At 49.6% G+C, this 26,008-nt stretch overlaps 1 protein-coding gene and 1 long non-coding RNA gene across 9 annotated transcripts in view; both read right to left on the bottom strand.

The window, feature by feature from the left end:
- LOC129690959 (uncharacterized) overlaps window positions 1–2,534 on the bottom strand; it is a 15,178-nt gene extending 12,644 nt beyond the window's left edge. For both annotated transcript variants that reach the window (XR_008722401.1, XR_008722400.1), the window contains exons 1-2: window positions 2,241–2,534; window positions 649–757 (exon numbers count right to left, since the gene is read on the bottom strand). This is a non-coding gene — a long non-coding RNA (uncharacterized LOC129690959). The remainder of the gene's footprint in view (window positions 1–648; window positions 758–2,240) is intronic.
- Window positions 2,535–7,830: 5,296 nt separating this feature from the next.
- Window positions 7,831–26,008, bottom strand: part of Pacsin2 (protein kinase C and casein kinase substrate in neurons 2) — a 93,472-nt gene continuing 75,294 nt past the window's right edge. For 6 of the 7 annotated variants that reach the window (XM_055626983.1, XM_055626982.1, XM_055626985.1 and 3 more), the window contains 9 exons: window positions 24,112–24,268; window positions 22,314–22,549; window positions 21,229–21,384; window positions 18,347–18,522; window positions 16,518–16,638; window positions 13,472–13,593; window positions 11,392–11,514; window positions 10,689–10,885; window positions 7,831–9,385 (listed from right to left, as the gene is read on the bottom strand). In XM_055626983.1, the coding sequence (XP_055482958.1) occupies window positions 9,273–9,385; window positions 10,689–10,885; window positions 11,392–11,514; window positions 13,472–13,593; window positions 16,518–16,638; window positions 18,347–18,522; window positions 21,229–21,384; window positions 22,314–22,549; window positions 24,112–24,268 (1,401 nt within the window). In that variant the 3' untranslated portion in view covers window positions 7,831–9,272. The remainder of the gene's footprint in view (window positions 9,386–10,688; window positions 10,886–11,391; window positions 11,515–13,471; window positions 13,594–16,517; window positions 16,639–18,346; window positions 18,523–21,228; window positions 21,385–22,313; window positions 22,550–24,111; window positions 24,269–26,008) is intronic. The other variant, XM_055626989.1, reaches the window with a different exon arrangement.

Genomic DNA, 26,008 nt, shown 5'->3' with positions numbered 1-26,008 from the left:
TGACATCACCAGCTCAGAGCCAGCCAAATCCGTCCACTCAGGCTTTGCCCTGCTGGCGTCAGTGGGAACCGGAGCTGGAGGATTACCCCGGAGGCCACACCTGACATGAGGAGGACTCCCACCCTTCAGTGAAGTCTCCACCTTGTGTGGTGTGTCCAGGGAACCCCTTTTCTCTAGGGTGTGCTCTGTACTTCTCTTGGACGGCACTGGAGGGGAAGGCATCTGACGTCACCTTCAACATCAGAGCTTTCCTCCTCCACAAGAGCTCCACAGAGGCCCGAGTAGAAAATGGCTCATTTCCCAGGTTATTAGGTAATGAAAGATCACTTTTTAAGATTCTTTTAAAAATCTTTTTAAAATTATTTGCATATGTGTGTGCATATGGTATATGCAGATAAGTTCAGGAGCTCACAGAGGACAAAATCAGAGGCACTTGGACACCCCTGGACACAATGGTATAGGCAGTTGTGTATTGCCTGATGTGAATGCTGAGAACTTACCTCGGGTCTTCATGAAAAGCAATGTGCACTGTTAACCAAAGCCATCTTTCCAGCCCCAATGATATAAGATTTAAACCCTCCTTAACTGGCAATTAATCTGTCACTTTGCTTGCTGTCAACATAAAGCAGAAATCACGGAAAGACTTACAGATAAAACTCTAATGAACACGACGTGACCCCAAGCAACTGACGAACAGAAACATCCTGTAGGTTATGCTTGCCCAGCTGTGATTTTTGGCACTGCAGTCAAAACACACCTGAAAGAAAAATGTTACATATTGCTAATAAATAATATTAGCAGGTTGTGTTATCTTATACAGCACAGTACACAACTAGCTTAACAGCTGTCTAACATTCACAATTTAAATTTTGATAGTTAGGAACCCAACCTATTCGCTTGGTACTGTGGCAGCAGGCTAAGCTAGGTGTAGCCTTCCTCCCATTCTCTGCCTGTTGTTTATCCCTGTGCCACCGTCCTGGAAGGCCATTATCTTTTACCAGTGACTTCCGGACTCCAGCCATCACTGCTGCATCTCCAAGATGGCTATGCCCTGATCAGGCAAGTCAAGGGCTGCTGCAGGTCTGACATGCTAACAAGCAGGCCATGGCTGATAAACAGTACAGAGGTGCCATGGGCTACACTATCTACGCCTCCAAAGAGCAGGATGTACTGTTTTTCTAGCCTGGCAACCTGGACTCACTTTGGAGACCAGACTGGCCTTGAACTCAGAGAACAAAGCTTTGACATCTCTGTTCAGAGTACGATAACATACTGTATGGCGTACTTTAGTAGATACAGCATAGCTGAGGGCATTCTGCCTGATCCAAGAACACAGACATACCTCATCAGTCAGATGGTCACACAGACGGTCACGGCCAGTGTCCCCTCCCCTCTTCCTCACAATGGGGTTGGATCCTCGTGTAGTCTAAGGAGCTCAGATCTTACATACGGGCAGTATCTGAGATTACACAGGCACTGTCAACTGTTGTTAGAGGAAGTTTTTGCTTGAAACAATGTCTCGCTCTGTAACTTAGGCCAACCTGAAACTTCCTATTTGGTCCGAATTGGCCTTAAACTTGTGGCAGTACTTCTGCCCCTCACATACAGGCTCTCGGGCGTGAGTCTTCTCTCCTCTGCACTAACCATTTGGCCCCATCAACCCCCACCTCTTGTGCCAGGATGGTCTGTGTGACCAGTCAAATACGGCAAACTGTACAGCACACCACTTTCAAGATTCGGTTATAAGAGGCACCACTGTAAACTGGGGGAGGGGGGGGTGGCCCCCGCCTTTAATCCCAACACTCAGGAGGCAGAGGCAGGCGGATCTCTGTGAGTCCGAGGCCAGCCTGGTCTACAAAGTGAGTCCAGGTCAGCCAAGGCTACAAACTCCCAGCGCTCAGGAAGCAAGAGGCAGGAAGATTGGTATTGGTCGCTCAAGGCCAGGTTGGTCAGCCTAGGGAGACGCTCCCTTGAAAAAGAAATCCTGACCTCTCTCTACAGCGGGTCACTACTTAACAATCGTGTGTTAAGGACACCTGGACAGCCCCGCGTAGAAACTCCAGTGACAAGGAACTGGGTGCCGCGCTAGCTACAGGGGAGCGCGACGAGCCGCGCCATCCAAGTGAGGTGCTGTTACTACTCTTCTCGTGACACCAACCAAATGCCGAATCACCCCAGGCAGACACCAATCACAGCCAGGGGCTCGATTTCACCGAACTCGGCGAGACCAGTGAGCGTACCGGACATCTACGGAGCCATCACTCACCGGCGTGGGCGAACAGCCGGGGAAGTCACTCAGAACCCACGCGGGCGGATTCGACCGTTGGCGAACCGGGCGGCTCCTCCTCCCACGTCCGCCGAGGGGTCCCGGGCTCGCCAGGCGGCCGCTACCTGGTTGCTAAGCAACATGCGCAGGCGGTGGAAGATGACCAGGATGTCCTGATTGCCCGTGTCCCCCACGGCCACCCGCGGATCGAGAGGCATCGCGCCGCGACCGGGCAGGACGTCCAAAGGAGAACTGAAAACTAGTCGCCTCAGAGCGACCAACTGCCGGCCGCGCGCCCGGGCCGCGCGTCGAAGTAGGCTCCCGACAACGCCCCGCCCACCACGCCCCGCCCACACCGGGGCACCAGCCACTCTCCTTCCGCCTCTCACGCTGGCCGCTCTAGCCCCGCCCCAAGCCCCGCCCCCCGGCGTTGCCTGAGTGCTCCTGGTTCTATAGGTCACTTCACTACTGCTGGTTTGGCCCGGAGACGGTGCTCAAGTGCGCCTGCGCGAGGCGCCTCGGCTTCCCCGGGACTCTCTTTAAGTCTTTGCAAAAGCCAAACCCTGAATCTGTGGTATAAAATCGTTTGTTGTTGTTTTCTAGAAAAATTTGTTTTCTGCTCCTGAAGAGACGGCTCGGTGATTAAGAGCGCTGGGTGCTTTTCCAGAAGACCTAGGGTTCGATTCTCAGCATCCACAAAATGGTTCACAACTTCAGTTCCAGGGGACTTCACACCCTCGTTGGGCCTCCACAGGCCCTGTACACTTGTGGCATACAGATATACATACAGGCAAAGCACTCTTACAGAAAATAAAAATCAAATATGTATATGAGAGAGAGAGAGAGGCAGGGGTCTTACGTAGTCCAGGTTAGCATCGAACGCCTTATGTAACTGAGGATGAACTTGACTTTCTGATCCTCCTGCCTCCACAACTGGAGTGTTGGGATGACAGCCACGCATTACCACCCGATTTTTTAATTAAAAATTTTTATACAATTTGATCACATTTTCCCCCTCCTCCAACTCCTCCCAGATCCTCCTCAGTTTTTCCCATCCAGCTTTCTGTTCCTTATCAAAAAAACACACCCCCCAAACCCCCAAAACAAAAATCAAAACAGACAGGCAACGGGGGGGGGGGCAAAATAAAAGGCCCACAAAAATAGCACTGAGTTTGTTTTCATAATTCAATGAGACATTATGTGTGTCTGTGTATACCCATTTGGTACCCTGGTAGTCCCAGAGCTAGTGAAAAGGAACTCAGGACCTCTGGAAGAGCCATATACTCTCTTAAACAATGAGCCATCTCGCCAGCACCCGGCAAGTTTAATTAGTGCTAGGGGCTCCATCCCAACCATCAGTAGCCAGAAGAGCAGGAACTGCACAGCACATGCCTCTTTACTAGGTTGAGTGTGTAGTAGCTGGGGAAAAAAAAAAAAATGCCCTCAGGTAGTGTGCTTTCGTAGAAGTAAAACAGGTTTGAGAGGCAAGTTCAGCTGCTTCCCAGCCATTTGCTCATCTGTACTATTGTACAGCTTGAGATCAGGGATGGAGATACCTTCAGAAGATCCTTTATTGTACAGGATTGTTTCAGCTATTCTGGGTTTTTTGTTTTCCATATGAATTTGAGAATTGTTCTTTCAAGGTCTGTAAAGAACTGTTGGCATTTTGATGGGAACTGCACTGAGTCTGTAGACTGCTTTTGGTAGGACGGCCATTTTTACTATATTACTCCTACCAATCCATGAGCTCCACAAGGAGACCAACAAAGCCAACAAATCTGGGCCCAGGGCAGCCTGCAAGACTGATGCATCAACCAAGTACTGTGCACGGAGAGGGCCTAGACCCCCTGCTCAGATGTAGCTGATAAGAAGCTCAGTGTCCATGTAGGTTCCCTAGGGGCACAGGGGCTGTCTTGACATGGATTCTGTTGTTCATTCTTTGATCACGTCCTCCTGGAAAGAGGAAGAGGATTCAGGTAGTCCTGGTAAGACTTGATAGGCTAGGGTCAGTAGGGGAGGAGGGCTCCCCCTTTCTGTGGACTAGGGAAGGGAGATGGAGGAAGAGAGAGCCTGCCTTGTGGGTCTCTTGGCTTATAGATAGCCACTCCAGTCATTCTAACTAATCTCACCTTGCAGAAGGAGGCTCGAGTATTTGCCAGGGTCAGGGTGCAGTCCAGCTTGACTGGAGAGGAGAGGGGGAGGGAGAACTCAGGACGACTGGTACTGGAATTGGGGAAAGCCCATCCAGTCTAATGCTGGACTGGGGTCATCTACCCATCTTACCATCAACACATATATTCCTGCCGCCATACAGCTAATGAATGGTGTATCCCTGGTGTAGGCAAGCCCCCAAGGATTTTGCCTCAAGACTGCTTATTGTTGCTGCTCTGCCTTTCCGTACTTGTTTCATGTATCTGGCGTGGCAGAGACCCTCACTGTTTATTGCTTCACTCTGTTGGGCAGATTATTTTAAAGATGTACCTTCATAGTGCTGTTTAGTGAATTGATGATCTCATGGCCCCTGATGATGAATTTAAAGCAATTCTGAATTGATTCGAGTAATTTTAAAACCGTCCTGCAGTGTAACAAAAACCGCTAGGAGCTCTATGAAGCTCCCTATGTCAAGCACTTGATTTACACCAAGACTGAAACAAATTAATAATCAAGGAAAGAATTCATTCTAGGTTTAGTCCAAGGATAAGGCCCAGGTGTACACCATGATAAGAAAGGTCATATGAGTGGGCTGAAGAGATGGTTCAGTGGTTAAGAGCACTGCCTGCTCTTCCAAAGGACCTGGTTCAATTCCCAACACCCACAGCAGCTCACAACTGTATGTAAGGGATCTATCTGATACCTTCACACTAATGCACATAAAATTAAATTATTCTAAAAAGTTAAAAAGAAAGGTCATATGAATATAGAAGCAAAGAATAAATGGTTAGCTATATAAGACAGACCTGTTTCTTAGAAAAACCTTGACATAAAAAACTTGCTTTGAACACAGTGTATATTTGAAATAAGATAAACCTGCTTTGAACTCATGAGCATATAGATAAAAACGACTGCTTTAAACTTATAATAAACAAAATATCTACACATAAGGATCACTAGCCCCACTTTAACTCCCCCTTTGTGTATCTATTTTTGATGCACTTTTTTTCCATACATAGAGAACCTTTGTATTAGAGTATGAAAACCCAAGATAGAATTAAACACTTGAGGCTACCTGCTTCATCCAAAAGTGTCTGTATATATTATATATATATATCTGTATGTTTAAATATAGGTTGATGTCTTTGTGAGCTCCCTTGTTTTGTCTATTGACTGTATGTGTGCATGTGTGTGAGGTTTGTAAGTATCTGCCTGCTTCGCCTGCCAAATGTGTATGCTTTTGCATGAAGTTATTAAGTTTAGTAAGTGATAAGCAGTATAGAGTGTTTTATAGGCCTTCATAATTAGGACTCTACCTTCCAGCAAGCTGCTGTTCACTGCTGAGCCATTAAGTTAAAAGGAACTATGGTTTGTTTTTTTTTTTTTAACAACCCCTTGTATTTACAAGAAGAAACTGTAAGGGCTGCTGCTGCTTGTACTCTGAGTTAAAGAAGCCACCTGGCTTGACTGATTAACACCCTCTGCTGTCTTTTCCTTGACAGGCTCTTGTGACCAGTGGCCCCTGTACATATAGCACTAAACTGTATATAGCGAAAGCCCCAAATAGCAAGGCTACCAGCCTGGAAATTTAAGAGTTAAAGTGTATTCAGAGCAACGATGCTACCAGTCTGAAAGATTAAAGTTGAGAGAGAAACACCAGGCATCAGCTGGTCATCACTGATGCTGTGACCACCTTGGCTCACCCTGTGTGTTGGAGCTGGTCTCTAGAACCCAAGAGTACACATGGGTTCTGTTTTGTTTGGGCTGTTGGGAGTCTAGCACGCAGTAGGTACTTGATAAGTGCTTGAGTGTGTATATAACTACCTGGTGGATTAATGACTCCATCTCTTCCCCACCAGGAGGCAACCTGATTTATATGCTCCTCGCTGCTTGCTCTCTGTCCATGGGCAAATCTCACCTTCCTCTCACCTGGCCTGTTTCCCTCTGAATCATAAGAGAGCTTGGTATGGTGCCCACCAGGTCCTTTATAAATCTTCCTCATTCCCTACAGGCCTACTCTAATAGCCTGAGGCACTGGCATGGCCTGGCCCCACAGACTCCTTGGCAAAGCCAAGCCAAGACTTGTCTGCTTGGTAGCTCCGCCATCCATCAGAGACCTCTGAGGACCAGTGTGCTTAACAGCTCGGATCCAGTACAGGGGCTATGGGAAGGCCAAGAGTACCTGGGATCTCAACCTGGGTAGTATGGAAAGGGCAGCCAAGGGGAGTGAAGGGTTCTAGCCCGAAGCCTAGATGATCAGAACCATGACAAGGTCTTGTGGAGTTCCCTGGCACACACCTTCCTCCCCAATCCTTCTATATGTGAAAACTGAGGCCATTGTGTAACTTGAGCTTCCTGTGTTTAACCCAGGGGGTAGGATAGGAGATGGTCAGGAGGGCAAGGTTCCTTATTTGAGTAAGGGGGTGTTGAGAAAGGGCCTTGCAGGGTGGCAGTTGTTTCATCCCGCTTCATCTCACTGCCATGGAGGGCAGTGAGGAGGCTGGCTGTTCCAAATCTGAGAGGTGGGCTTCAACCAAGGTCTGCTCATGGAGCCGTGGGCAAATCACTGAGTTTCTAAAACCGGTCCTCTTCTAGTAACTCCAGCCTGCCCCACAGCTGCAGGCCAGACTGGTTCACAGCACACGGACTGGTTCCCCAGCCTGGAGCTGCAGTCGTACCTGCATACCTCCACCTCTAGCTTGCCAACTGTTCGGAGATCTGCCTCTGCCTTTCCCCACTTTGTCTCTACTGACTGGAGCAAGTAGAGGTAGAAGCTGGTGTCTACCCAGAGTAACAGGTGACCTGCTGGTGGGCCCAACAACTGCTCAGAACCCAGCAGAACAGAGGACACCCACCACACAAGGAGGTTGGAGGACACTGACTCGGCCTCTGCTCCTGCTGAGCCAGGCGGTTTACCCTGCAGGAAGGCCGGAGAGCAGCTTCACTAGTGCTTGGAGAGTGCAAGGGCGGCAGCAGTCCTTTCACCTAGACTGGTCAGGGCTACCACGCCTGGCTTTATTTTCTCACTTGATCCCAGTAAGAGGCAAGAAGGTCTTGGAGGTTTTCTGTGCACTGAGGGGACCCGCACTGATCACCTTACCCCAGAGATCAGCTACTTGCAGAAACACAACAGTGGCACACTCAGGTCAACACAGTAGGTTCACGGGTATGAGGACAACTATGGGAAGAGTAGCTGCTGGTCTTGTCCTGTTAGGTCTGGGGAAAGAGGGTGGTACCAGGGATGCCCTCCGCAGGGATGCTCAAAGACCCTCAAGCCCCCAGCCTCTGTTGGCAGGAACACTGAAACACGGCCCGAGAGGGCATCTTGCCCAGTTGCAGAGCTGGTGCACCCCAAGGAGACAAGTCTATGGGAAGAAGAGGGTTGGTACAAGGCAAAGGGGCTGTCAAACGCACAAGATCAACTGTTTATTGATTTGTTGTTGCTCTTCTAAAATACTATACATTTAAAGGAATTTCTAAACATTAAGGACTTGACAGCTTTTGGTCAATCTGTAGCTTAGGAACAAGGACTTCTGCTGGTAAGTTGTCATGACACACAGCCACAGCAAAATGGCACTCATGGCAAACAGTGAAGAAACACAAGTTGCTGATGTGCGACCTTGCACACTGTCTGAGCTAACAAAATAAAACTCTCTCTTTGCCCAATCCTGGGTCTCAGGACAGTCCCACTGCACCTGAGGACAAGGGTACTTGGAGGGACTTGTGTGTGTGTGGCGGGGTACCGAACCCCTCTAACTCTCCACTGAGTGACACAGGGACCGCGAAGCCTGGGCCACTGCAAACACCTAGGAGCTTTTCCAGTGCTCTGCCATGGATGGAGGCCTGGCCAGTGAGCCTCAGTCTTCTCAGCAGCTCCACTCAGAGGCCAGAGCCACATCTTAACCGGGAGGAGGCTGACAGCAAGCCATGCCTATGCTTCAATGCCATGGGCTTCAAGCAGTTGACAAGCCCTGCTGTCAGAAGCCACCAGCTCTCAACAGTGGGTGAACTCTATAGATTCTCTGAATATCAAATAATATATACAGATATACATCAAGACACGACGGTCCAATGTAAAGCATCTCCATCTACAGACGCAGCTGCTTTGAAAAGTTAGTCTTATGTTTAACTTTCCAAATCACTAACAAAACTGTTAATATGCAAAAATTGAAGCAAGATAGAGTGAAAATAATTTCTAACCATGGTGATGCTGGAGAACATTGCACAAGGTTACCCCTGCAACTGGCACTTGCCATGGAACTCCTGCTGCAGCAACCCCACATCTGAACACAGCACAAAGAACTTAAGACAGCATACATGGAGAACACCTCAGATCAATCTAGGCCATAATTTAACTGACTGGAAGAGCATATAAAAAAGTATAACTGTACAGTGCCTTTAAATTAAAACCTCAAACTTTTTACTCAGAAAACGGCAAGTAAGTCTGTTCATTAAACTTGCAAGTAGGGACTCATCAGAGAAAATAATCAGTGGAACAAGAATCAGTGTGATCCGTCATTGACTTGGGAGGGGCAAGGGCAAGAAGGTGCAAATCCATGATACAGAGACCTGGTGGGGTGGGGAGGGGCCTGGCTCTCACTGTTGGACCATGTCTTCCTGTGCCTAGATCTGCCCAGATGTGCTTCGAAAGGGGCCAAGTCCCCAATGAAATCACCAGCTCATCTGCCTTCAAAGCACACCAGGAAGCCAAGAACAACAGAACCATCATCTTTTGCAGGTGGAGTGGATGCCTACACAGCTGCTGGGGGCGCTGGAGGTGTCACTGCCCAGGCCAAGGCTAACGGAGCTCCTGAACTGCCCACTTCCATTTCTCCGCCAGCCTGCCCATGGTCTGTCACTGGATAGCCTCAACATAGTTGGCTGGGTATAGGCCAACTTGGCCGCTGTCCAAGCGTCCCTTGCACCAACCCTGTTCATCTTCGTCCTCTATCTTGGTCAGCTCATCCCCTGTAAGACAAAAAGAGGGTGGCCTTAGTGACAGTGTAGGCAACACTGATCACAAAAACTCACCTGCACATCCAAATCCAATGTGGATACGAACATGCTTCTAGAAGGATTGACAGAGGGTCTCCAAAGCAGAGGGGTAGGCATCCTCCTGAAGGCGAGGTAAGATCCTGGATATTTCCCTACTAGTTGTATTCAAAGCTTCTGTCATAGAGGCCACTGTGACCTGAAAATGGCAGCTCTCGAGCGACCTTGGGGCAAGCAGCAGTCCAGATTGTGAGAGCACCAGGCTCAGCCTTGGGCCTATCCTGTGTGTCCTAGGTTGCTTTGTTTAGCAACATGCCCCCATGTTTTCATTCTGTATGGTGGCTTAAGGTATCTTTAGGGCTCACTCTTGTGGCTCTTTGAGGTTCTGCTTCCTGAGTCAGAGACCTGGCAGAGACCTGGGCAAACAGGGTCTGTGTCCTATACATTTCCATCTGCAGACAAGGAGTCCACCAAGTGCTAGCACATGAGGTGCTCTGGATGCAGAGGGCCTGAGTGTGCTGTACTGTTCTATCACGACACAGGAGCTCACCCTGTAAGCAGTAAGGGAAGGGGCCCGTGGTGAAAACTGCCTTGGCTCACAGTGAGGACACAGAGTAGGGCTAAAAAGATGATCACAGCAAAGTCTGCAGCACTGAAAAGGATGAACAAAAAGACTGGTAGGCAACATGAGATAACCAAGCTACACAGCTAAGAGGACGGACAGAGTTCTGGACCAGTAATGGCACTCTGACTAGCCCCCAAAGCCTTTGGAGGACACGCGGTCACTACTGTCTTTTCTTAAAATCTTGCTTCAAGTGACAGGTCAACTGTCAGCACAGCTTCTTCCAGGAAGCTTCCGGTTGGAGAGCAGAGACAAAGAGCAAACAGGAGGTAACCCAGAAAGACTGCGGCGACAGCTTGGTGGCTGCAGTAGTTAACCCTCTGCTGCTGACTGAGTAATCTGAGCACACAGAGATCTTAATAGAAATAACAGCACACAAGATGCCTGCAAAGGTAGAGCTGTAACACCAGCTGGCAGCTAGCAGGCAGTGAAGGTCGATGGCTAGCTAACAAAGCTCCAGCCCTAACACAAACAGTACACTCCCACCTCCCTGGCTGGAACAAAGGGACATGCAAGGATCAGGTAGGCGAAGGTTTTGCAGTGAAGACCCACACATGAAACTAGCAGGAACTTGACAAGACTTCCAGAACAAAAGACAAGTCCCCGCAGCAGGCTGACATCTCTATTCCCAGTGGGGTATGTGGGGAGGGTACCTACCAGCCTTGAAGCTTAGCTCATCATGTTCCTGTCCCTCGTAGTCATAGAGGGCCCGAACTCGCACTTCCGTTCCTGAGGTGGTGTCCTCATCAAATGGGTTAGAGTCCCCGTTGGCATCCGTAGAGGAGAAAGGGTTGTTAGACTCATCATCAGACCAGTCAGCAGGGTAATTCTGAGTCTTTTCGTAGCTGCTGACACTGAAACAAAGAGGAGGACATGAGGCGCTTAGCACGGGACTGATAAAGAATGTGAGATCCCCACCCAGAGTTCCTGCCCCATAGGCAGCTGCAGCCAGGCCCTTCAGAGCCTTCATGCTATCCACATTCATCCTGAGCCCTCAAGGGAAGCTGGGGGCCTGTGAATACCCCAGAGTAGTGCCTGCAGGTAGACCTCGACCCTCTTCAGCAGGTCCCCCAGGTTAGACTGCCTGTCTGTCTTCCTGTAGTGGTGCTGTTCAGGCCTTAAAGGGTTAGCAAAGGACAGGAAAAGCAAGCAAAGAGTGTTAGCTGTGCCCTCCCAGAGGGGTGGAAAGGCCTGACACTGTCCCAGAAGGCCTGAAATGCAGAGGGCAGGTGCCCAGGTCCTGGAGGCTCATGCATTGCTGAAGTGCTGAGGGGTGAGATCCCAAGAGACCCCTGGATATAGAGAGAGGAGACACAAAGAGAGCGAGGTGGAAGCCAGAGGGAAGTGTGTGTTCACCAACTTTTTGGCCTTAATGTCCTCCTTCTCACTGACGGTGCTGCCCGTGTCGTCCTCGTCCTCGAAGGGGTTGTAGCTGGACTGTAACTGCGTGGACTGGGCGGGGTTGCTCGGGACACTAAGGTTGCTAAGGGGAGAAAGAGAGCTTTCAGGGATCACAGCTTGGGGCCCCCTGAGGGCCCTGGTGACTCCAGCACAGAAGACAGTGACAGTGTCTCTAGATACAGCAGCTCCTCATTAGGAGGAGGATGTTGCTTGAAGATTTTAGGTGGATGTGTGGCTATATGTGTGTCAACACACCTTGATTTATCTACAAGTTAACTGTCCACCACACATGCACAAGTACTTCCTGGCTCAGGGTTTCCCCACAGTCTCCTAGGTCCTCAGTCCCACGTAAGGCTAGCCAGTGGCAACAACTGATGGTGGAGCTCCTTGGGAAGCAGCAGCAAAGGAAGGACTGTATCCTTGGAGTAGGGGCCTTCCCAGCTCTCCAGTGTCCTGCTAACTACTAAACAGGCCAGCTCCCTCTTTGTGCTGAAGCTGCCACAATCAAAACTGAAGCTTGCTGCACAGAAGGATCCTCTAAAGCTCTGGAGTCAAATCAGTCTCAGAACTTGCCAATTACCTCCCAGTCCAACGCTAATAAGAGAGACACTGGGTGCTAAGGAGTAGGATGAAGGGGCCACAGGGCATAGAACACTATCACGGAGCCACCACAGAAGAACATATAGAAAGAGTCACCCTAGGACAGCAGTTCTCAACCTGTGGACTGCAACTCCTTTGAGGGAGTGTCAAATGACGCTTTCACAGGGCTTGCCTGAGACCACTGGAAAACACAGATATTAACAGTACAATTCATAAAAGTAGCAACAAAAATAATTTTATGCTTGGGGTCAACACAGCATAAGGAACTGTGTTAACCGGTCAGTAGCAATAGGAAGGTTGAGAACCACTGCCCGAGGCTGATGTACCGTGCTTCCTCAGCGGAAGCTGATGTGCACCCACATCAGCGGCCAGGGCTTTGGGCAGCACGCTCTTAAAACGGAGCAGCTACCACCCAAAAAAGCCAAGCAGGTGAGGGTAGGAAACCCCTCAGCTGCCAGAGTGACCCTGGCTGTCTGTTGGGATACAGGCAGTGTGTTTGACACCAGCAGACCCTCTGACCTCCTGAGCTCCCTGCTCTAGCTGACCTCTGAGGGACTTGGTGCTGGGCACTGAACTGGTACATCCTCTCTGGCCAGCACTAGTCCACAGGGTCCCCTGAGTCCCAGCTCCTTCCCTTCTATCCCCAGGCACATCGGGAGGACAGGTTGGTTCTGAGGTTGGTTACTCCAACAGAGCTCTCTGTAGAGGCACCATGCACAGCACCTGGGCAGCACCAGCCACGTGTGACTGGAGAGCCCAGTGGGGTAGAGGGCTTAGTGCCTGGGCCAGTAAGCATGGCACTAGAATCTGAGCTAATGTGACCATTACTAAGCATGGCAGAGGCCTCTAGCCAAGTCCTACTGCACATTATTTCCAGAAGGTTCTAATGACCACACTTGGTACTCCTTCTGTCCACAAGCCATTTTAGACAATGAAGTCAGAGATTTCTGTGTTGAGGACAAGGGGGTACTCTATGCAGAGTGCTAGGACTGAACTAGGGCATTTACTTGCCTGGCAAATGATCTGTTGAGTTACACCTCAAGCCTAGTGCGAAATAACTAACACTAAGTGGGGGGGGGGGGGGGGGGGCATCTGTCCATCCCCCACTGTCCTGCAACTGCTGGCATGTGCATGGAAGTCCCACAGGATGATGCCACGGATATCATGTCTATCTGCTGTGTTCACCCAGGGCTGCACCATGGGGATAAACACAAGCAGCTAACCCCAGCAGCCCCTGTACTAGGACAGGCACAATGTGCACGGGGCTCTTTCTCTGGATCTTTCAGGAGTTCGTTTCAGCATGAGCAGAAAAAGAATCCAAGGACGGGCTTTACCCAGAGCCTATGGGAATCATCCAAGTGCCCAAACTAGTGGCATCCCAGGACCAGCAGATATCCTCATTCCTGACAGTCAGTTCTCAAGCTGTGACTGGAGCTCACCTGCCAGGCTTGTTCTGCCCAGACTGGTCACCTGTCTGGTTGATTCCCATTAGGGTGACACCATCAGCAGCCTTCTTCTTCTCTCTCCGGCTGAGAGTTCGATTCAGATCTGCAGACCACTCCTGGGCAATGGGCCACAGGAAGGAAATGAGAGGTTCATTTTCTGGGAAACCACACTGGTCCAAAACACTTGTTCAGGCAGCAGCTACCCACCCTGTGCAATTAGTAATATTCAGCCTTGTGGTCCCTGCTCTCCCCTGTCTCCCAGAAAACCCCAAGCTACCTTTTGGGCCTAAAGGATATGAAGGTTGGCACCCATATAACAACAGGTTGGCATCAAGTAGCAGACTTTATATATAGAACATGATGGTGACAGCAGAACTTAGTCTGAGGGCTGGGTATGTAGTTCAGTGGTATGTAGTTCAGTGGTAGATGTCTGCCTAGCATACATAAGGTCATAGGTTCTATACCAAACAATACACATACCACACCCATACCCCACCCTCACCCAATCTCAGAAACACCCTGAACCATAGCTGATGATGCTTACTGTCTTTTATTACAGTCCTGGAGAGCCTTCTAATCCCATTCCCTGTTCACCACGGTTCTTAGGCTCTATTATCCACCCACGACAGCTCTGGTGGTCTTGAGCCTTTCAAGTAGACAGGAGCCAGTCCTGTGGGGAGCCTGGCCGAAGCACTTAATCCCTGAGCACCCTAGGTCACACAGGGACCTAGCAAGTCTGAAGGGACCTGAGCAAGTCTGCCACACAGAAAACTAAACCAGGACTGAAAATAAAATCAGGGCCTAGGTGGCTATAGTACCACAAAGGAGGCTGACAGACAGGTACTGCACGCTCAAGTCTCCAAAGTCTCTCCCTGATACATCACTCTAATCAGAGCGACATGCTGGCAACTAACAGAAGAACAGAGGGTTTATGTCCCCAAAACCCCTTCTGCTTTCCCAACAAGAAGCTTTCAGTGGGAAAGGCGCTAGGTCTTGACTTTCCAGAAAAATCCAGTGTATTCATGCACTTAATGAGTTCTCCTTATCTCCCATCTCCACTATCAAATAAGTGTAATTATAATCAGTGAGATGGCTAATCAGGTAAAAGTGCTCGCCTTGAAAGGGAGACAACCCGAGGTCAAGCCCCAGAACCCGTGTAAAGATGGAAGAAGAGAACCAGCCCCACAGAATTGTGCTCTGGCTTACACACTCACTCCACCCCTCCACACGCAATTAAATTTAAATCCAATGTGCCTTGGTGCACGCACAGCTCTGTTTCCTCTTATAAAATATCAGGCTCACAGTCATCTTAGACATGTTAAGCCTAGCTTTCCATTTGTCAGATGAGGAAATACAGAGGCCAAGAAAAGCTGAGGTCCACATAGAGTGGATCACAGTCTTGGGCCAGAGACTTCAACCCAAGTCACCTTGTCTTTTAATGACTGTCCTAATGGAAGTCAGTAGGCTAAGAACTCAGCTGGAACCTCCCGTTCCCCATGGTCAGCTAACTACAGATGGACTCTAACAAGGGAACAATGGGATCAGCACCAGGAACTCTGGAAGAAGGGCCACAGAACTGGGGCCTCTACAGACAGGGAACTCAGTAGGCTGACTACATGCAGTAGGAAGCTTGGCAATCCATGAGTTAATCAAAAGCAGAAACTTACTTCATCCTTGTTGCATGAAAAACGAAAACAACTTCATTAGAGAAAGTCAGACACAACCTGGTAACAACTATCAATGTGAACACAAGGAACAGGGGAGGGCTGGACCCCAGACAGGGGCCCGCAGGCTCTGGCCAGGGTACTCCCTCCTTGAGGACAATCAGCCCGATCTTTTCCACCGCTGCCCTCTTTGGTTTAGGAGGCACTCTGAGGGAAGCAGGAGACTTCATGAACATGGTGCCCTGTGCCACTCTAGAGCAACAAGCAGACTGGGAGCTGAGTGCGAACTATGCCTAAGATATCACTCAGCATACTTCTTCCTGGTGTGTGTGGCACTGGAAGAAGGACTGTTGCCTCTGGGGCCACTTACACTAGAAAAGGCCCTGGACTTCAATGTCTTGTAGGGGCCTGCCTGCTCTGGCAGCCTCCTGATGGTTAGATGTAGGAGATGCTCAGTTCAGCTCCTGCCTTTTAGAGATATCATGAATTCCAGAAAAAGAAGTGTGGGAGCGAGGTCAGATGCAGGTCCAAAGGGCTGAAGAACTTGCGGGGAGCCCAAGTTTATGTGATAACCCAGCACAGATCAGGTTATACCCTGCAATAAGCCCAGGTGGCTATTCATACTGTAACACGGAAAAACTAAGCCACATAAAGGACTTGCTTATTCAAGACCCAAAGCTATTAAGGGGTAAGGACAGATGCCGCCCAAGCTCTGGCTATCAGGCCAGAGAAGCCATAGGGCCTGACTTGAAGGACTCTTCTCATCAGCTGCAGGGTTGGGACTCACACCACACCCAGTGAATGAGGAGGAGACAATGCTTTCCTTCAGGGAGCATGGCTAGTGGGGCTTTCAGCCACTACCTTCTATGCTGTCAGGAAAGTGGGTGGGTCTGCTGATCAAACCCTAGCCTCAAGATCTACAGGCCCTTGTATTTATAACATAAAGACACTGCACAGCTCCGGTCCACAAGATGGAAGAACAGGCAAACTAGGCAAACTCACATTGAGCCAAGATTCACTGAATTTTACAGCCCAAGGCAAAAAAAACCCTCGGCGGTGGGGGGGAGGGAGGATCAGGAGAGCAACTCATTGATACTGGCTGGCCCTTGTGGCCCAACATGATGCCTAGGGCCAGAATGGGCACTCTGTATGGCGGGATAAACATAACTGTTTTTGTCTCTTGGACAAGAGGGGAGTGCCAATGGGAAGTGATGGTGTCTGAAGGATTTCAGACACAGTGCCTGGGACACTGGACACCACTCCAGTCAGACATTTGCATACATAAAGCAGGGAGTGAGAACAACATTCATAGCTCAACTAGAGGGCCAGAGGCTTCTTCCCGGGTGGACAGAGTTATAGGCACAAAACCTCCTTACCTCAAACTGTGGCCAGTTCATGGCCATTCCTGGTCCATGGAAGGCTCGGAACCACCTCAGGTCCTCTACTGCATCAGCCGCTTTGATGCTCTGCTCCAGCTCTCGGTAAATGGTTTTATAGCTAAACCAGAGACAGAAAGACAGCTCTACAAAAGGCAGAGGCCAGCCACCATTCCTTGCACCCTCAGCAGGCCCTGTAGCCTGCATGACAGTCTCTGTAGCCTACATGAATGAGTTTCCCAGACAGAGATGAGGAACAGCATTCCCCGGCCATCTCATGTACAGATGCAGACCCCATCCTCCTCTAGAACCTGAAACCCAGCAACAAGGAAGTTTCCCGGCAAGCCAGGTGGCACACTGAGGTCACGCTGTGCTGTGTGGGTGCAGCTGTGCAGTCCCACTCAGTCAGGTCATGTTGACGAAGAAGCCATTTGAGAAGAGGTCCAGAGTGCCCCCTCCTCCATTCCTCTCAGGAGAGCTGGAGGTTTCCTTCCCCCTGTGAAAGGCACCATGGGAGGAGGGCAGAACTGCAGGACCCAGCCCAGCCTTCTGGGGCCAAAAACATGGGTCTTGGCTGGACCTGATATTTCACTTATCTGTCGAGATGGTTCTTTTTCTGAGTCTCAGTTTCTGTCTCTCCTGAGTGGAGGCAATACCTCTTCTCTCTAAGGACTGAACTGTGTCCTAACCTGGAAATGTGACCTTTGCACAACATGGTCTTTTAGAGTGAACAACTTAAAATGGGTTCAATAAAGTGGCCCCAATGCACCGGGGCTGCTGTCTTTATAGAGAAGGAGAAATCTGCACTAGACACTCAGGGAAAGATGGCCAGGGGACAGGAGAGAAGTGGTCAGATGTCCAGGAAGCTGAGGACTCTGGCAGGCCCCACCTTGGTTCATGACTTCTGTCTTCTAGAACTGAGCATGAGCTTCCCTTGTCTGACACTCAGCTTCTGTTACAGCAGCCTCAGGAGCAACTACACCATGTACCACCGCTACCGCCCCAGGTGACTTCTTAGAACGTAGAGACAAGCCGTGCTGATTCTGGCCTTTGTCACATGCCAAGCACAAACATAGTGGAAGGTGCCTCACACACAGAGGAGCAGGACACAGGCCCGTGCCTGTCCCTGTCCCCTAACAGCTGTGCAGCACCTCAGTTTCCTCATTAGCACGATGATGTGGGAAATGCTACCCACTTTCCACGCTGTCACAAAGATAAAATGAATGACAGCAAGCAGCTGTATAATGACTGCTTTGTACCTTTTAGAAGGGACAAAGGGGATGCCATTTTCTACTGACAACAAGCTTTGACCTGACAATCATTTCTCAATGGTTCTGCTAGACGAATGAAGGAAGTAGATTTCTATCTCTGGGTCTCTCCTGATGCAGACACACTGTGTCACAAGTCAAAGTGGAGTGTCTCACCATTCTGGCCTCCCCAGGACCTACAGCCTGAATGTCAAAGGTCAAGCTGGCAGCAGGGATGAGAAGGCCTCATAAATTTTACAAGGGGCAGTCCCAGAGGCAGAGGACATGAGGCCTGGACAATGCTGCATCAGTCCAGATTGTTTGAACTGTGGCACCAGAACAGACCGTTCTAGACCCATTCAGAGCTGTCAGCATAAAGCCCACGGTGCCTGCCCTGCTCAAGCCTCCATGGCTATGCTGTATGCTGGCTAAAACAGGCCTCTGAGAATCTGGAATGTGGTGTGAAAAGCCCTCTTGGTAGCTGTCCTCCCATCTCCCAAGGCAGCCGGTGCATCACCTGAGCCTATTCAATACCAGCCTCTCCATGACTCACACTGATGGGATTTGCTCAGGGGAACTTACCTAGCCACATTGGACAGGTCCAGGTGTTTCTGAACCTCCAGCAGAACCTCCCGGAAAAACTTCAGGCGCTTTTCTTCAAACTGCTGACACTGCTCGAACACCTGCTCCATGTTCTCCATGTACTGGGGTGTGGTCTGATCGAGCTCCTTCAGGGCCTTCTCATACTTGTCCTTAGTCTATGTTAAAATTGGCGCAGACAGAGGTTTGTTTCCAACCCACATCTGTTTACCCCACATGCCCTGCTGCTTCTTAGCCAAGTGCTTGCCCCAACAGGTATGTAGGTGAGAGATGGTCACCCCTGCACTCAGATGGCCTACTAAAAGGTTAATAAGGGCTCTAACTTCATTACAAAATTCACACCTGAATGGATTATTAGAAGGTAGGGCCCAGTTAGAGGAAGTCTCAGAGATCAAGTCTCTGATGGATCTGCTTTGTCTTTTTTGAGATTTTTATTTATTCAATGTATGAGTGCTCTATCTGCATGTACACCTGCAGGCCAGAAGAGGGCATCAGATCCCAGTATAGAAAGCTGTGAGCAACCATATCATTGCTGGGACTTGTACTCAGGACCTCTGGAAGAGCAGACAGTGTTCTTAATTGCTGAGCCATCTCTACATCTCCAATCTGGCTTGTCTTTGGCATCTTCCTTCCTGTGCTGTTTCTGCCTGCTATTAGGTAAGTAACCCTCTCGACCACATGGTCCCTATGTCATGGTGCCCTAACTTGAAGGTCCAGAACAACAGAGCCCAGGCAGCCCTTCCTGAAATCTCTGAAACGGAACCAAGATAAATGGTTCCTCTTTCATGTTGTTTTTCTGATATTTTTCACAGTAACAAGAACTGAGTGACTGACCAGGTGCTGCTCATTGATGATTTCCAAGGTGAAGTGAGGGAAGCAAGGTCTGGCCACCTATTTGTTACAAGGTTCTACATTATGAGGCCCTGAGAACTGAAGAGAGCTATGGGTTTGTCTGAAAGTACTTTTACTCTACAACGCACACATGCTTGCTCTCTGTACCCCTCCCCCTCTATTCCAAGGAAGGTATCTAGGCCACTGGAATAACTTCTTTGTTGTCTCACACGAGGGCACCAAATCTAGCCCAGGACTCAGGCTCCTTATGTTCTAAGGAGACACTTCTGGAAGCCTTTCCTGACCTACGAGGTACAGTTTCCATCCACATTCTGGGCCCCATTCCTGTTTTAACCCTCTTGGATTCTGGTTCCTTACTTTCTTATGAATGTACAGATGGCCACGCTGAGTCCTCTAGGAGGAACGGAAAGGTCACTTATGCAAGAACAGAGTTCCACAGACACTCTGGGTACATCCCGCCATCTTTCACACTATCCTGTGCCCCAACATGGAAGCACTGTGTGGAAGCTCTAGATCACAGGGCCCCAGCACTGAGAAGCAGAGGCCTTCAAGTCATAACGCCTCCTGGAGCCTTTGGAGTAGCAAATGGTCCTTTTACTGGACTCCTCACTTTCAGCTTGACTATACTGAGGCTATGTCCTGCCTCCGAGTCAACCAATGACCAAGGCAGGGTCATCACTATTCAGAAAAGCCCTAGCAGAGATAGACAAAGTCCCCAGCTGCCCTCAGAAGTATGCTGTGCTGCAATGTGAGCCTCCTCTCTGATGAACACTGCAAGACACATTTCCTTCCTAGCCAGGAAGAAACAGTCTGTGAACAACAGCTGGTGCTAGCCTGCACTCCTCTCTAGCATTCTAGGGCTACACAGACGACTCGGGCGCTGAGTCAGGCCACAGGCAGACCACCCAGGGAGGGAAAGTTCCAAAAGGGAAGCTACCACTACAAATGTCTGTCTCCCTGACACACACTTCAGTCAGACCTCATGTTCTGGGTCTGTTCTGCTGAAGCACCAGACTGGTGGGAACTGCTCTGCATGGTGAAAAATGAGGCTTTTTACCTCTCCTTCCTTAACACACAGACATACAGGCTAAAAGGCAGGGAGAGAGACAAGACAAAGCAAACACACACACGTACACACAATAGATGTGCTATATCTGTGCTGTATCTTTCTTCTAAGCACCTTCCTGAGCAGCAGATTCCTGTAGTCCTGACAGGTTCTTTTAGCATTTCCCAGGCCCTATGTTTCTTGATCTCAAGCGCCCACTGCTATCTAACACGGAGGCACAGCTCCGTCATCTGAGGCTGTTCCAGAGCTCCCCCAGCTCCTGACCTCAGCTGGGTCAGGGGCCACTTGAGCCACAGACCCTTATGGAGATGGCACTTCTCCTTGCTAGGTGAGGAGGTGAAAACAGCAGTGCAGGGTGCAGGATCTAGAGTCAGATGCCCTGCTCTCACATTACAGAGCAGCATGTTATTTATGCTAACTGACCTTGGCTGTTATTCAAAGCAGGAATGCCTTCACACAATCCAAAGACAGCTCACTGCCTCATCTGAAGCCAGGCAAGGGTGTCAAGTGGGTGACAATTAGCTCAGCACTTGCATCTGCCAGCCTCAAATCCTGCTGGGACCCCGCCTGCTGTGACCTCACTCCATCTTCTCCTGCAGATTCAGGCTGGCCAGACCAGCGGCAGGGAGGTAGGCCCTGGGTATCACTTATAGAGCAGATGAAGGGGAGCACAGAAACCCAGCCCCTGGGAACTTCTAAGGGGAGCAGAGAAGCCTAGCACCCAGGAACTTCTAAATGACAAGATGCCAGCTAATATTTCATTCTGGTGACTCTGGGGCCTCTCTGTACCAGTGGGGCACATCAGATTACCAAGTGGTCTACACTGACCCACTGAGGGAGACCACCTCACAGTAGAAGCAGAAGGGCTCCCAGAACACTACTTATGTTCTACATGGGCCAACAAGTGACGCTGACATTCAACTCAGCAAAGCAAGTGCATGTTTACCTTCAGAACATCCTGTTTGCATTTTTCTATCTTGTCTTGCAGTTTCTTCAGCTGCTCAGGGTTGAGGGACGGATCTGCTTTGCTGTTGGCTTCTCTAGAGATGGCCAGCTTCTCCTCTTTGCACGCTGTGTGGTATGCTTTCTTCGCTGCTTCCACCTACAGGAGAGTAAGCTGTGAGTGCAGCACTGCTTCAAGTGCAGACCTTCAGAGACTACACAGGCTGGGGAACTGCAGGTGCTGTCAGATGAGGGAAAGGCAGGGACAAATGTCCGTGCCTCATCACTCTTAACAACTGCCTCCAACAAAAGGCCTCACTCTGTAAATACTTCTCCATGCATGGTTCTAAGCACTGAGGACACAGGACAGAGATCAATCCATGTCTTAATTTGTAGATTTAAATTAGGTGGCCAAATGCAGGCATCATTAAATGATGGAGTAAATTAGAAGGGGTTGAGTGCTTTGGAGAAAAACCAAGCAGGAGAGATACTGGTAACACCAGAAGTGCAGGGATAGAATTCTATAGGGAATGGTAGGAAAACACTCCCTGAGATTGCTTGGAGTAAAGAAAGAGGTGTAGATATCCAAGGAAAGAGCATGTCAGAATAGCCAACACATGGAAGCTCCAAAAAAAATCTGTCAGGCATGTTACTGCATGCCTTTAATCCCAGCAACTCAGGAAGCAGAGGCTGATGGACCTCTGTGAGTTCCAGGCAAGTCTAATCTACACAGTGGGTCCAGGCCAAGCAGTCACACCCTGTCAAAAGCGAGACCCTGGTGTGTGTGTGTGTGTGGGGGGGGGGGGGTGTGCCTCTCACATGAGTAAAAGGCTTAAGGTGGGCTGGCAGAGATTCGGTTACAATTTCCAAGGACTTTTCTTTTAACAAAGGGTCATCATACATTGTCCATATTGGTCTCAAAGTTATGAGCTTATATCAGGGTTTCTCAACCTTCCTTAGCAACAGAGATGGCCTGTTCTCTACCTGATATATGGCTAAGGCAAGTTCCTGAAAGTGCAGGAAGGGAGCCCTATCAACGGAGCGGCCACCAGGAGAGAGGCAAAGCAGGACCAGTAAGAAGGCTGACACCTCTTTCAGCTTCTTGGCCCAGGGCTTCTGGGCCTTCCGGAAGCCATCCTCTGCTTCTTTGGTCTCCTTAAAGCCTCCCATCATCTGCTTGTGAAAGGCTTCTTTCTGCCAGTTCTTGATCTTCTCAAAGTCTTCATTCATCAGGAATGCCTTCACTTCTAGGTGCAGCTCGCTCACTCTCTCTGCTTCAGACATGACAGCCATCCAGGCCTTCTCCACGGTCCCATACTGTGGACCTGACACAGGAGAAGCATGTTAACTTAGCCTCTGCTAGCAGCAGGATTTCCTGTCACTCCTACAGCTGTTCACCTGGGAGCAGCCTGGACTACAGACAATTTCTTTTCTAAAGCCTTTGAGCTCTTGTGTGTGTACACATGCATATGTGTGCATGTAACGTGTACATGTGAGAGCATACACACCTGATATGTATATTCTACATGCATGTGTGTGAATGAATGTACATGTGATGCACATACACAGTTTATGTGGAGGCCAAGGCTCATGTTAATCTTCCATAATTACCTCTCTTTGTGTTTTTTGACAGTCGCATAGGACCAGAGCTCACAGATTCAGCTAGACAGGTTGGCCAGCAATTGCCCAGGATCTTCTAGACTCTGTTTCACAGAACCAGACTACAGGTTTGCAGTGCTGTACTTGGCTTTTTAGAAAGACCTTTATTTTAAACGTGTTGAGTGCCTACATAGATATATGTGCATGCCTGGTGCCCAAGAAGGCTAGAAGGGTATATTCCCCCTCCCTCCTTGAATTACAGGTGGTTTTGAGCTGCCAGGTCCTCTGATCTTTCAGCATCACCAATGCTCTTAACCACTGAGCTGTCTCCCCAGTTTTGCACCTAACTTTTATGCAGTAAGGAGTTGGGGATCAAGACCTCTGTTTGCATGGCAAGTGCCTACCCACCTAAGCCCGATCTCTCTGAGGTTTGTGAGACAACCCTTCCCGCATTCTGCAGATCTCAATTTGTTTACATGTGGCCAAAAAGGGGAGAACTCTCTGAAGTGAGCTGCCCACCCCTCACAACCAAACATTCTCTTGCTCCCACAACAGTCCACAATTGTGAGTGGTCTCCCTCAAGATGAACTCACCTTTATTCACACCCATGTGCAGTGTGGGCCCAGAGGATAACAGTGTCAATAGAGATAGGACAGGGAACATTTTGTAGTCCCAGGGGATTAGGGAAGATTCAAAGAGTCAATTTTCCACTGAATCCAAGCTCCACTCCTTTCTGTCAGGAATCGATCAGAGACTGCCGGTTGCTGTGAGCACCTCAATGATCCAGCCGGATCTCACCCGGTTCACCTTGCCCTTCCTACTCCAACCCCTTATCAAAGTGACAGTCCTGATTAAGAGTTTTCCTCCTAAGCCTTGGGGAACAAAGAACTAGGAAGGAATGAAATGACAATAGTGTCCCTACACAATCCAGAGATTTCTGTGTGGGCCTGTGCAGTTTCTCTCTCCTCTCTTCGAGCATAGACTTCCTTTCTGCTGAGGAAATGGTCCTCTATACTATAGGCACCCTCAGGCCCTCAGAAGCTGTCAATCTCCTGTGAATGACTGGAGAGGCAAAGGCTGCAACAAGAGATCAGGAATCTTTGCAACTGGCAGTTTGGTGGGCAAAAGCTCATGAAGTCTGTGCTTACTAAGCGACAGGTACCACACAGGCCTCCCCCACAAAAAAAAAAAAAAAAAACAAAACAAAAACCCACAGCCCCAGGCCTGAGCAATTCATCAGGGATCCCTGGCAAGTGGGTAGCTGGTACCCAAGCCCAGGGTTACTTACCCTTCTCTACAAGCTGCCTCCAGCGTCGGGCCCACTCAGTGAGCTGCTGTGCATATGCCTTCTCAATGCGGGCCCGCTCGTGCAAACAGTTCATGAGGTCACCACATAGGCGGTGGCCATCATCGATCCGCTTCACAGTCCGCTTGTAGTTCCCAACCTGTGAGATAGAGCTATGCTGTGGGGCGGGCACTGAGGGTGGCTGTGTACTGACCCTCCTGCATGGCTAGCCTATCTCTGGGTTGCTACCGTATAAGCCAGTGGGGTCCCCTCATGTTCATCCCATCTCCCCAGACTGATGGTTACCATATGTCACCAGACGCCCCCACCCCCATTTTATTACCAAGAGGAGTAAGTCAGCAAACTGGAGCTTCTGTGTATACCACTCCAGGTCAGGTCCTGGAGCAGACACTAGCTGGAAGGTCAGGGAAGGAGGCAGGTGAGCAAGGCGGAGGGCTGAGGGAGGCCGGCACGTGTTCAGGCAGATGGAGCAGGGTTGGCTTCCCTGAGCAGGTAACATGTAACTAAATCCTCACCTGTTGGAGTATTACTACTTCCCAATGACATAGTTTAAGTATTTCCCTCCTACTGAGTGCCTACTATGCACCAGACACCATGATAGGTGTTTCATACACTGCCTAACCCCTTAAGCCGCAGAAAGTGTCCCCTACTTTACAGATGAGGAAACTGAGGCTTAGAGTAGCTGAGAACTGGCTAAGACTACACAGTCACCCTGGCTGGGCTGGAGCTTATGGCAGTTTGTAAAATACTTTTAGGTAGAACAGCCTAGATGGCAAAGCTCAGATTCTAACCCGATTCGTCAAGGACAAGCTTTGGCTACTCTTTTTCACACACAAAGAGAGAAGCTAGATTATCTAAATTAGACATAGCTATGAAAATACTTTCATATTCTGTGTGTGTGGTTATATGTACACACGTGCACATGGGGTTGGAGGTCAGAAGTCAATGTCATGCATCTTCTTTGATTGTTCTACTTTTGTTGTTCATTTTATTTTTTGAGACAAGGTCTTGATGAACTTGGAGCTCACTCGTAGATTTGGCTGTACTAGCTGGCCACCAAACCCAGAGAGCCTTCTGTCTTCACCTATGGCACCCAGTTGCAGGCATGTGCCATCACGCTCAGCTTTTCACGTGGATGCTACAGATCTGAATTCAGGTCACCATGCTTACATGCCACTACTGACTGAACTACCTTGAGCCTGCATCATCCCTCAAGCTATGGGCTTTGAAAGGCTACCAGAGCTAACAGGGGAGGGCCCCCGGGAAACAGCACAGAAGGACTGTATGTATTCTCATTAGCTTCCTATTATGGTCTTCAAAATTCTGAAGCCCTCTCAGGTTTTCTAGCAGTCTTTACCCACTGGGCTCTCCAGTACACTGTACAGTACACAGTACACTGTTCAGCCTGGAGGCCCTGAGGAAGGTGGGCCTGTGCCTGCTCTGCACAAGGGGCGGTCCTCTCTGCAGTGCGGCGGCACTTCCAAGTCTCTCTTCCAAGTCTCAGCACTTCCAAGTCAGTGCTGAGCTAACTAAGGGAGAAGAAGGGGTGCTGGAGATGACTGCAACAAGGAGAAAGGTAACACCTTGCAAGAGAATAAACATGAAGCTACTGCACACAGATGCTAGGAGTGAGAGATGGTGGCTACAACACTTAGAAACGCTGTCCCTGGGGCCACAGCTCCAGGTGGACTAAGGTAATGACATCCTCCGCAAGACCCAGAATCCTGCTGAACAGCAAAGACCCCTAGAAGACAGCCAGCCTGGGAACCCAGAGGCCCAGCATGGCTTTGCCACTTACCGGAGGGTAGAACTCTTGAACCCCACTATTAATCATACACCTTCCACAGAGCCCTTGCAGCCCAGGCAAAGCCTTACTTAC

The sequence above is a fragment of the Psammomys obesus genome, unplaced genomic scaffold, assembly GCF_907164565.1.
Source record: "Psammomys obesus unplaced genomic scaffold, mPsaObe1.curated_primary_1811, whole genome shotgun sequence".
NCBI lineage: Eukaryota > Metazoa > Chordata > Mammalia > Rodentia > Muridae > Psammomys > Psammomys obesus.
Note: the sequence above shows the minus strand (reverse complement) of the source record. Positions and strands in the feature narration are given on the sequence as shown.